The sequence below is a fragment of the Heteronotia binoei genome, chromosome 10 (assembly GCF_032191835.1).
Source record: "Heteronotia binoei isolate CCM8104 ecotype False Entrance Well chromosome 10, APGP_CSIRO_Hbin_v1, whole genome shotgun sequence".
Taxonomy (NCBI): domain Eukaryota; kingdom Metazoa; phylum Chordata; class Lepidosauria; order Squamata; family Gekkonidae; genus Heteronotia; species Heteronotia binoei.
This window is the reverse complement of record NC_083232.1, coordinates 10828098-10840708: the sequence shown is the minus strand read 5'-3', so window position 1 is coordinate 10840708 and position 12611 is coordinate 10828098. Positions and strand designations below refer to the sequence as shown.

The 12611-nt window shown below is 42.2% G+C and overlaps 1 protein-coding gene across 4 annotated transcripts in view; it reads right to left on the bottom strand.

Moving 5' to 3' along the window:
- LOC132578114 (ADP-ribosylation factor-like protein 13B) overlaps positions 1-12611 on the bottom strand; it is a 32168-nt gene that overhangs the window by 6231 nt on the left and 13326 nt on the right. For all 4 annotated transcript variants that reach the window (XM_060247959.1, XM_060247960.1, XM_060247961.1 and 1 more), the window contains 6 exons: positions 11824-11929; positions 9864-10066; positions 7768-7882; positions 5906-6167; positions 4443-4559; positions 1322-1390 (listed from right to left, as the gene is read on the bottom strand). In XM_060247959.1, the coding sequence (XP_060103942.1) occupies positions 1322-1390; positions 4443-4559; positions 5906-6167; positions 7768-7882; positions 9864-10066; positions 11824-11929 (872 nt within the window). The remainder of the gene's footprint in view (positions 1-1321; positions 1391-4442; positions 4560-5905; positions 6168-7767; positions 7883-9863; positions 10067-11823; positions 11930-12611) is intronic.

The following is a 12611-nucleotide window of genomic DNA, read 5'->3' as shown; positions in this document are numbered from 1 at the left end:
ATATGCCTTAAAAACAAAGGTGGACTTTATTACACAAATGCACTTTAAAGCATATTAAATCACTGCTGTATTGTAATGCATAATATTTCCGCTTGCCATCGCAGATATTCATAAGAAATGGTTACTGTTGGAAAAATACTAATAAGATGCCTTATATAGCAAGTGATACCACTAACCCACCACTATCAAAGGCTTTTTCTACTACAGATCCTTTAACTGGAGCTGCCAGCGGATGAACCTGTAACGCCGCGTGTGCCAAATCTGTATTCTACTGCTGAGATATGCGGTCCTACCATTGCAACTCTGCTCAAAAGGAACATTGATAATAATACGGCCATGCTACAGGCCAAAAGCACTGGGTCTTAAGCAAAGATCCATGAAATAATCCCCCTCAATAGTTATGTAGATGCAGCTAAATAATTCTTTGTTAATTAATAACAAGCCTCCTATATTTTAAGAGCAACGATTAAATTAGATCCCTTTGTGAACAGCTAATAAGGTTTAGAGACAAATCTTATTTTACATAAATTGAGTTCAGGGATATCCATATATGCTCACTTTTTTTGTACTGATCAATGACATCTACGTATTCTGGACTATGCATGCAGCATTTCCTTTGCCTTTCTGATTTTTTTTTAAAACGCTTTGTCTTCCATCTTACAAAATTTAGACGTTAGTTTATCTGAGTTTTATTGGTAATTGATGATATATTGGAAATTGGAACTGACCTGTAACCATCTAGCCATCTTATGTATGATTATGACCTATGGCACCTTATAGTACTTGTTTTAGCTATTTTAATTAATTTATGTCATTGAATTGTATTTTAAAACTCTTGTTTACATTGTATTTTATCTAAATCACGGTTTCCACGTCCGTGAGCCTCCCTGAGCCTGCCTTTGGCGGGGGAGGGCGGGATATAAAAATAAACTTACTTTACTTACTTACTTTACTATACGCACCTAGTTTATGTTTTGCCTCTGAACGACATCACGTGACACTTTAAATATATATAGAATGGGACTGGTTGCTAAATTTTTAATATAGAAATATATATAGAATGGGACTGGTTACTAAATTGTTTTTTATGATATCGGCATGCACCACCGAGCCGTAATCTGTCCGGAACGAAACAACGAAGCAAACGGTTCATAAGCAACCCTTCTGCCTTGTATTCAAAAAGCGAAATAAAAATGGATCTTTGAAAAACTTGAAAATAAATTCATAAAGCAGCTGAAGGTAAGATGTAATGAAAGGAAAAAGCCAGCATGCAAAATAATATGGATTGTGAGGAAAAACAAGGTGTGATCTTTAAAATTACCATTATGACATGTTTCACCAAGAGGCTCAAGTTTTCGAATTCTGTTAGTTTTAGGGGTTTCCCAGCCAACTATTGAAAACAAAAATATCAAAGACCATCACTATATTGTCAAACATTCATCTGTGTGATGAAAATATAGGAAGAAGGCGTTCACAACAAACTAAACCTATAATTCCATTTAAAAGTAAGTTGCAAGGGTAGGAAAGAACTTAAAAACTGGATTCTAAATCAAAGGCATATGTAGACCAACTCTCTCTCTCAAACACCTGGCAGACATAAACTTTGTCACAGACATCTGATTAGCAGATCAGAAGTGGTATACATCAATAATGTGTTATACTACTTCTAACCTTTCATAGTAATTTCTTTTTTAGCTATTATAGTTAATAAGGGTCACTGCTGGAACCTATTCTCCATGAACCTAATTTTAAAATTACTTATATTAGTAGCTATTTCAGTGATGAGTGGCAATTAATTCCTTAATTACCGTATGTGCTGCATGAGAAAAATACTTTTTCTTCAGCTTACTACTAACCAATGTAATTGGTTGGCCCAGATTATCTAGTATTTTGACATAGAGAACAACAATTCATTCCCAACACCAATTCCCAACACTAATTTTATAAAAAAATATTTCATTTGCCCCTCACTTATGTTACTACTGGAACAATTTGGAGGAACATTTAAAATAATTGTAATTAGGGTTGCCAACTCTGGGATTGCAAATTCTTGGAGATTTGGGGAAGAGCCTGGAAAACATGGGTTTGTGGAGGGGAAGGACCTCAGCAAATTATACCATAATTATACCATCACATAGCCCGCTCTCCAAAGCAGCCATTTTCTCCAGGGGAGCTGATCTCTGTAGTTTGGAAATCAGCTGTAATTCTGGGAGATCTCCAGGCTCCAACTAGATGCTGGCAACACTACCTGTAGGCCATTGGTCAGGATACTTACTAACAGGGCTTTTTTGTAGCAGGAACTCCTTTGCATATTAGGCCACACACCCCTAATGTAGCCAATCCTCCAAGAGCTTACAGGACTCTTCTTACAGGGTCTACTGTAAGCTCCTGCAGGACTGGCAACATCAGGGGGGTGTAGCCTAATATGCAGAGGAGTTCCTGCTACAAAAAAAGCCATGCTTACTAAGAAGTCTGTCCCATTATTTTCATTCAGATCTACTTAAAGGTAAATGTAGACAGGGTTTCCAAAGCATTAATTTGATAGTGAACCTCAACTGCCTTGTAGACATGTTTTCAAGTAAATATTCACATGATCAGGAGATGATGCTTTGACTTCAAAACTTATTTCCCCACCACAGGTTTAGTCCTTGTCTTAGACCAGAAAAGGTAGGGTACCTACCTATGAGAAGACCTCATTGCCCTTTCCTCCCCTCCCCACCTTATTTCCCTAGCAGTCCTTACAGACATCCCCCTCCCTCCTCCCCACCACCTTATCCCCCTTCCAATTTCTTCCCCTGGCAGTCTCTGTTTCTTCCCCACCTCCCCGATACACCCTTCCCTCCTCTACTTTGCTGCTTTTTTTTTTTGCCTTACCTGTTCCTCGCTCTCCAGTTTCACTCTTCCAATTCCATCCCATCTTATCCCTTTCAGTTTATTTCCCCCTCCCCCAGCATTGGTACTAACCTGGAAATCTCAGCAAAGTTGGAAAGTAAGATCTGTGCTGTTTAACCTTTACGCAAATATGCCTTTACTGTACTTGTATGCATGTCTCAACAAATATTATTTCCTTGCCTATTTTTGCTGTTGGGCAATGATCAAACCGAGCAGGATGGGTTTATTGGCTTGACGGGATCTTCTTTTGAGTCTATCCTTGATTTTATTTTAAATTTAGATGTTCATAGTTTTCAATGGCATTTCCTTTTATAATATAATCGCATTGCCTCCTGCTTCCTATTATCTGGATTCTTATTAACAAATGCCTAATAAAGGTTTCAGTATCAGTGAAAAAAAACCCTTATTGTGCAGAACGAGGCGATCAGGATTTAGAATTCAATTTAGATTGAAAACACTGTTTTGGGGGGGAGTCAACTTGTTATTCCTGTTTTTAAAAACAGGACCACAGCAGAAACCAGATTAGCTATATCTGCCAGAAGTGAAGACATTTGTATGCGTCATTAAATATCTGTAAAGTGATACATTTTATGGCGTATGGGAATAATGTGATGAGTGTGAACTACCCAGAAAAAGCAGCAATACATATTTGACTTTTTCCTTCCTTTGCCTTCATCGTAGAACTGCATCTTATCTTAGTAAAACTGAGAAGTTGTATCGACTGTTATATAGTAACTATTCAAAAGAGTGAAAGGAATACTCACCAAGACCGATTTCCCACTAAACCTACGCCACTCTCACTCTCTTCTTCTCCACGGGGCTGCGGCTGGATTTCGCATAAACCGCCCTGACCAGCGAGTTGCTCCGCCTCTCTCTTCAAGCTCCCTCCGCAGCAGGCAAGATCCTCTGAAAACCAGTTTCCATCTGCCGTAGAGGGAACTTGAAAAGGGCCGGGGCAACTCACCACCTCGGGGCAGCTTGTGCGAAATCCAGCAGCAGCCCCACAGGGAAAAGGAACAACGAGACCAAAACAAGGTGACTGGGAAATCGGTGCAGGACTTTTAAGGTCAGTACTGTCTACTCAACCTGGTAGTGGCTCTTTAAAGTCTCGGGTAGAAGTCCTTCCCATTACTTCCTACCTAATCTTTTTAACTAGAGATGCCAGGGATTGAACCTGGGATCTTCTGTATGCCAAGTGGATGTTTTTTGAATGTAAGCCTGAAATCTTGGATGTTCTACTCCTGATCCATTGCCCCCCCATTACTAGAACACCTACCTACTAGTCTAACCTCCCTGGGGGGAATCTCTCATTACATATTCAGACTTTACTAAAACATTTGAAGAAAATCTATTACCAATACGTTATTATTTAAGATGTCACGACATATAAACCCAACAGCAGATTTACACCATTTTAAAAATATGAAATAACCATGAAATCTGGTTTTTTTTTATAAATAAATAAATAAAATAATTTTACTACAGCATTGAGAAACTGAAGTACCATTCATTATAATTCATTTACGCGTGTGTGTGTGTGTTTTACCCACCTGGTGCAAGAGGTGCTACTGGTGTAGGCTCTGAAGAAACTGCGTCTTCAGTATTGACCGGTTCTACTCGGTGACTCCTTTTTAATTTTGGTTTCTTTGACTTCTTTTTAGTATTTTCTAAAAAGGGCAAATTAATACTGCCATGTAACTTCAACACCTTATAAATAAACTCCATTTGTGATACTTTCTTTCCAGAATTGAAAACGCTTCCGCTGAGAACAGCTGGATAAGACAGAGATAGGGCAGTAGGAGACTAGAGAATTAATATAATAGGGTACTTTAGTGAGGAGACTATATAGGATTACACACTACTCGAAGGGAGGAACTGATCAAGCCAGCCAGTGTAAGTGCTGGTTTCCCTTGGCAGATGAGCAAGGTGTCAACTCACAGTGCTGACTATAGATTTTTAGTTACTGCAACATCTTCAATGAGTATGTACCATAAAATAATAATAAGAAGAAGATATTGGATTTATATCCCGCCCTCCGAAGAGTCTCAGAGCAGCTCACAATCTCCTTTCCCTTCCTCCCCCACAACAGACACCCTGTGAGGTAGATGAAGATACTGGGTTTATATCCCGCCCTCCACTCCAAAGAGTCTCAGAGCGGCTCACAATCTACATTCCCTTCCTGCCCCCACAACAGACACCCTGTGAGGTAGATGAAGATACTGGATTTATATCCCGCCCTCCACTCCGAAGTCTCAGAGGGGCTCACAATCTCCTTTCCCTTCCTCCCTCACAACAGACACCCTGTGAGGTAGATGAAGATATTGGATTTATATCCCGCCCTCCACTCCGAAGAGTCTCAGAGCGGCTCACAATCTCCTTGACCTTCCTCCCCCACAACAGACACCCTGTGAGGTGGGTGGGGCTGAGAGGGCTCTCACAGCAGCTGCCCTTTCAAGGACAATCTCTGCCAGAGCTATGGCTGACCCAAGGCCATGCTAGCAGGTGCAAGTGGAGGAGTGGGGAATCAAACCCGGTTCTCCCAGATAAGAGTCCGCACACTTAACCACTACACCAAACTGGCTCTCCAGTTGAAGTAGAATACCTACCTACCTAATAGAGTACAAGTAGTATAAATGCTTATCTTTTCATCAGTTACGACCAACAAACCCACAATGGAAAGAATAGCAACATTCACTTGTATAGTTTTTGAATGTAAGCCAGTCCATCTGTGGCGTTTGTTCAGTAATCGATGTGCTGGGACAACTGCATCTCATGCTCTCAGCTGCTCACATTCCTATCCCTGGGCTCTCATTGATGTGATGGGTTTGTAGAAGCTAAGAAATGTCAGGACACCGTCCCGCTGTGTTTTATATCTTCACCAAAACCTAGCATATGAAATAATACTCTGCCATTTCTCAAGCCTTCTATGGATTTCAGAGCAACTAGGAGAGACAAGCACAAACAAAAATAGGGCTAGTAAATCAAGCCCAGAATTTACATCCGTAAGACTCACCTATTCCTGAATTCAATGCAGCGTTATCCCCAGAATCAAGACTTTCTGAGACTGGCTGGTGATGGTCACTCTCATCTTCACGTTCCAATCGTTGTGTTAGGGCAGCTTTATAACTTTCTACTAGTCTATCATCATTTGATTCCTGACTGTTCTTACTTTCAGTCTCCATTTGCTCTTGATCTGTTTTCAGCTTCAAGGCAATGGCATCCTTTTCATTCTCCTTTCTCTGTCTCTTCTTCTCTTTTTCAACTTTCTTTTCATTCTAACAAAGCACAGCAAGAGGACATTTTAGTAAAGCTGACTGTCCAAGACAAAATTTCTGATGGAGAGTAAAGCAGCAGAATGGTCAACAAAGGCCAGAGGAAATATTTTCAGGATTTACTGAAATAATATTACAGGTATAATATTACACATAAAATGTTTAATAAGTTGTTTGTATGTCATGATTATGCATTTGCATAGCATTTGTGCTAAGCAACTCTTTAACTCATTCAGCTTCACAAGAAGCCTATACATGTTATTTTATTTTTTATTTTATTCGATTTTTAGCCCACCCTTCCCGTAGGACAGACTCAGGGTGGGTTACATCATAAAAACAATCAACAGTAAAAACAATAAAAGACCAATTTAAAATACATAAATTCTAAAATAACAGTGACAATAAAGAGTGAAATGGCAGGTCCAGCAGATCTTATAGTACTGGGATGGAATGAAAAGGGAAGGCCGGTAACAAGTGACATCCACATGTTAGATTATTGATTTTATTTATTTATTTATTTGGGATTTATATCCCGCCCTTCCCACGGATGGCTCAGGGCGGCTTCCAACAATTAATCAACATAAAATTTAAACAATTTCAGGTATAAAACAATTACATATTTAAACAGTTAAAACTTTAAAACAGAATATTTCAATTTACTGTAAACAGATGGCTGGCCAGTTACATCAGTTGTCATTCTGGCTAGGTATAGGCTAGCCGGAAGAGGGTCGTCTTACAGGCCCTGCGGAACTGCGCCAAGTCCCACAGGGCCCTCACCTCTTCCGGCAGCTGATTCCCCCATACGGGGGCCATAACGGAGAAAGCCCTTTCTCTGGTGGCTTTCAGACGGGCTTCTTTTGGCCCGGGGATAGTGAGGAGATTTTGTGTTCCTGACCTCAGTGCTCTCTGGGGAACATGTGGGGAGAGACGGTTATATTATATGATGTTATATTATAGATATGATGGACGGGATAGAATACAGAAACATCTACCCCACTCATCTCACGTGTACTAGGCGCCGTTTCAGATTTTATCTTGGAATATTATTTAGTTACGTCATACTCTCAGGAAAGCATGGCCTTACAAAGCTGTGCATTTTAATTGGTTTTAAGAGTCAGATATTTAAAAGTTCAGCTATACAAATATGGCCAATAGCTCCAATTCAGCCTAGCTTCTTTCCTCCCTCTGCTCCTTGCCCTGGCCCTTCCTGGCAGCTGGCCGTCACCATTTCAGCCCGCCACTGAACTGCCCAGGTCACCATAGCATCATCTCTAGCAGTGGAGGGGACCATTACCTAGTTCGCCCCGTCACTCCTCCCTGCGCTGTGGAGCTGGCCACTGCTCCTGGGTTCCTTGCTGCCTTCCTCTCTGGCTAAGGGCTCTTAGGGCCCTGAGTTGTGCATGGCTTCCTTGGTGGGAAGGATGGGGATGGGAGCCAGCCCTGAACACAGGGACGGTGGTTGATCAGCATTACCTCACAGACTTATTACAGGAGAATGGGGATGAAGAACAATTTTTCATAAACACCCTGCCTCAGACTCCAGAAATAGGGAAGCATCAGTTTGAAATCCACGGTTAATAAAATAAAACAAACGTATCGATACCTCAGTGATTACGGCTGATATAGGCTGGAAGGGGTTGCCAGTTACTATCTCGGAGTCCGTTTCATCCGAAATGCTTCTACCTTCACGTTCAGCTTCTTCCCTCTCTTTCTGTTCTCTTTTTTTAAAAAAAGAAAAGAAATCGAATCAATGCCATTCCAAAGGAAAGACACTTACATGGCCCCATAAGGGCAGCTATTGGACAGTGGTCAGGCCCAGACCTTTGAGTTCTCTGAACTGACTTTGGCCCAGGTACACACACATCCTCAAGGGGAGGAGCTACAGTGGTGGAACCCCAGAGCATCAAGAGCTGTCCAGAGGCCTGTCGGTAGAGCATGTGCAGAGTGCAGGAACAGGGAACAACCACCAGGTCGACACGAGGAATAAATTATGAGCCACACACCAGCACCTTGTGTTAAACAGCGTATAATACAACTATATACAACAGGCTTAGTGCGGTGATACAATATACAATACTCAGGATCAAAGTGCTTCGCCAGGATCTCGTTCAAACAAGAGAGAGAGTGTGTCTGGCACTGCACTGCATATATACATTGGTCAGCCAACCATGTTAGTTCACAGAATATGCTGACTCACACAGCAGGTGCTTCCCCAAGCACGATCCAGCTTCAACCGGCCTTCTTCCAAGGTTGCTCCTGCCTGAGCTGTCAGAAGCTGTCATAATAGATGCACTTGCTTTACCCATGCCGTCTCCATGCTGAGCACTATGGACTCTTATACTAACAAGGCCTTACTATAAGGGTAAGCAAAATGGCTCCTCCTGGTTAGCACTCTCGCCTTGACAGTTGCTCTGCTTCTCATCGCGCCACTCAAAAGGAACACCGCTCTGGCCAAGCTGCTTGCCCATGGTTGCCAAGTAGCCAACCTGGGTGGCACTACCATCCAGTAACCATCAGGCATTGGCCTAATCCTGGGCAAGGGGGGAGTCTCCAGTTGGGCATCCACCCTCAAGCAGCACAGCTGTCGTACAAGACGTCTTGCAGGCTCTGGAATGCCTCATTAAGCACATAGAGCATCTGGGTTCTCATAAGCCAGTAAACCTGAGTCCCGGGTTTACCCAGAGGCACTTCCCAAATAGGTACATTCTGGGGCACAAGCCATCAGGATAGCATGGCTTCTCTTATGTTCTTATGCGACACAGAGTGTCGGACTGGATGGGCCATTGGCCTGATCCAACATGGCTTCTCTTATGTTCTTATGTGACTCAGAGTGTTGGACTGGATGGGCCTTTGGTCTGATCCAACATGGCTTCTCTTATGTGACACAGGGTGTTGGACTGGATGGGCCATTTGCCTGATCCAACACAGCTTCTCTTATGTTCTTCTGTGACACAGAGTGTTGGACTGGATGGGCCACTGGCCTGATCCAACAGGGCTTCTCTTATGTTATGTTCTCTGAGTACAGATAACCGACGGAATTTAATCGCTGAAATCATGATAGTAGCACATGCAAATGTTTTAAAATTGTTTTTATTGCTTTCTTTTAATCGGTTACACCAATGTGCTTGTGTCGACCCTTGGCCTGTGAGCTGCCCTGAGCTGTCCTCCCTGCCTTCGGCGGGGAGGACAGGATAGAAATTAAATTAACAACAACAATTTTAATACCAGCAGCTCATAAAGTAGGAGTTTTGCTCACAAGACTCCACAGCTTAAAGGGAGTACTGGAAACAGCCTAATTACCACCTACTTAGGGCCACAACTTAGAAAAACTCTATGGCAAATTATGTAGCCCCAGTAGAGGTTTGAATTTATGTTTCCTGAGCAGTGGCTTCTATAAAAGTATTACGATATATTTGTCTTTTAGCTCACATTAATATTGCTAAAAGTTGCTAATTTATACAACAGGGCTGGGTCCAGTTTTTTTGCTTTGTTTTAGTTCAGTCTCACCCTATTACCATCCTTATTACAGCCCCTATCTCAACATAGCTTTTATCCAACAGGCTCCATTATTGTCAGCATAATTTTCTGGATGGTCCTCCAGTGGAGAAAGCTGCTTGGGTCTATCCTATTTTCAAAGAAGTATTAACTTGGTAACATTGAGCCACACAAACCCTTCTTATAAAAGGGGGGAGGGGATACCTTTCTTCTCTTATCTTCCTCACTCGTTCAGCTCGTTCTCGTTTCTCTTGTTCTTCAGCCGCTTTTTGCTCTATAGTGTCTTTCTGGATTCGTTCATTTAAGGCATCAAAATCTTTTGCTATAATATGTAACAGCCAAAGTAAACCTTTCTTTATGGATTTGTCAATTTTTTTACCGCTGCCCATGATAGCCGAACAAGGCTCCTGTAAGGAAGAGAAAAACAGACATGACGCCCAGCTACAGTGAATGTGAACAGTGAAATCTTCACTTCCCTGACATGTAATTTTTCAAACGATTCTGTCTACAGTTGGCGAGCTCTTAATTTGTCAGAAAGAACAGGTATACATTTTGCTCCAGTCGTTTGTTTTCAGTCTGCCTCAGCTATTAATACATCATGGAACAATAAGGGTTGAAATCCAGTGAAATACAAGCAAAGGTTTATGTACCTGATTTCCACCCCCCAAAAACCCCAACCTTTTTAGAAGCTATCTTCACAAAACCCCAAAAGATACTTTCATCTACTGAGTTTAGAGAACAGTTTGGGGGATCTGGGTATTGAAAATTTCTTACGTGGAAATATCTGCTGTCCTCCAAAGCTGCAACATATCCCTACATAATCCCCAAAAAACTTACTCCAAAAGCAAGCACACTTTCATATTGGGAAATTTCAACTATTCTATAGCATAGATTGCAACTCTCTGGAGGTAACTGACACACAAGAATCCAGTTTGTATCATACTATACCACAAACTTAAAAACCACCGTGTACCAATACTAACATAACATATAAAGATAATAAAAGGGTATAACTGATAACAATTTTAAATAGAACACCAGCTGTATATTACGTATGTTTTATTTATAAAAAGCAAGGAAAGATGTTCTCAGTTTTTGAGTGCCACTAAGCAAAGCAGCATTAGAAGAAATATCACCTCAGCTGAGAAACCAATCAGGTGGTATTACTTGCACATTACTGTGTATTCAGAAATCAGGTTCTTCACAGAAGCTTGTAAAATTTTGGGAACGTAACGGGGGGGGAAGCAGCTCTTCCCGAAAAGACAATAACTAAATTCTTCAGACACAGAGATAAAACAATTTTAAGGAGCTAGAGTAAGGATGATGGGTCAGGAGGTGGGACTGTTTCGGTTAAAATGTCAACAACTATCAATTTTTGATAACTTAAGAGAGTACACCATTCAAGATAGCTAGTGTAAGCCTTCCCTTTGTGTCTTTACTCCAGTCTTAAAATACTGCTTGGATTACTTCATTGAATTATAATGTTGCTCCCCCCACCCCCCACCCCCTTTTAAGGATAACACTCATATTTAAAAGTATATTGTTCGACAACCGTCCAACCAGGCTAACCATAAAAATGGATGCTGTGAAGTGTTTATACAGGCTTTAACTGTTTCAGTCTTAAGCAGCTAGATCAGGGGTCCTCAAACTATGGTCCGCGGGCCAGATGCGGCCCGCTGAGGACGTTTATGCGGCCCGCCGGGTTATGGCAAAATCAGACCGGAAGTGACGTTCGACCTAAACTCGCGTTAGCAATGCACACTTCCGGCACTGGGCTGAGGCGGCAGAGACAGAGTGTGAGGCAATACCGAAGTGAGGTGAGTTCCCAGGCTGGGGTGTGTGGTGTGGGGAAGGGAGAGAGATGCAGAAGACGGAGAACTGACGGCCCGCGGCCTTGTACAGTAACGGCAGCCGCCACAACAGTCCGGCCCTCCAGTAGTCTGAGGGACAGTGAACTGGCCCCCTATTTAAAAAGTTTGAGGACCCCTGAGCTAGATCATCTTTAAATCTTGGATTCGGCACAACTGCAACCAGAGCTCAGCAGTACAAAGGCAAGAGCTGTTCTGCAGGGCTGAATGGCATGAGAGGATTATATAATTCCAGCCTAATCCTCGCATCAAATTTAAGGAAGTCGTCAAATAAGATCTTATTAAAAGGAACTTACAATCTGACACAGGCATTTGTGCTCGTTGACAAGCTTTTCAAGAGACAAACACTCAATGACATCGGCTTCGGCCAGCGCACCTTCTTTGTCCTGCTTATTTGCTAATCTAAGGAAAAAGAACACCGCCCAGTGAGAAGATAAAACAGAACTGTTGCTAGAAGTATAAACATTCCAAGCCTAGCTCAGACTAAAAAAGCAAAACAGACAATAGAGCCTCTCAATTCTTTGCGGAAGTGAAAGAGAGAGATAATGATATATTGCTACTAAATTCCCACATGGTCTCTGATACTTATTAATAACGGGCGTTTTTCGCACTGACCTTACGCCGGAGCGACGTCCCTCGTCACTGCGCAGCGTCTGCGCGGATTTTGCACTAATTGCTCCGCAGAACCCGGAAGAGCCGCAAAGTCCCGCGGCTTTTGCGCCGCAAATGTAAACTGGTTTTTGGCGGTTTACATTTGCGACGCAAAAGCCGCGGGACTTTGCAGCTCTTCCGGGTGCTGCGGAGCAATGAGTGCGAAATCCGCGCAGACGCTGCGCGGTGAAGAGGGACGTCGTCCGGCGTAAGGTAAGTGCGAAAACGCCCAAAGACTTCTCAGTGGATTATGTCACCTAGGTTGGCTAGATCTTGGCATAGGAAATTAACAATCTCACGTTAATCATCGTTAAGGCATGCTGTGCTTGCTTCTTGATCAAAACTGTTCAAAGGTGATTTATCAGCATTATAAATACCACATTTAAAGAGTAGCTGCTAATTAGGATTGACCTTCCCTGAAAGGAAATCAGAA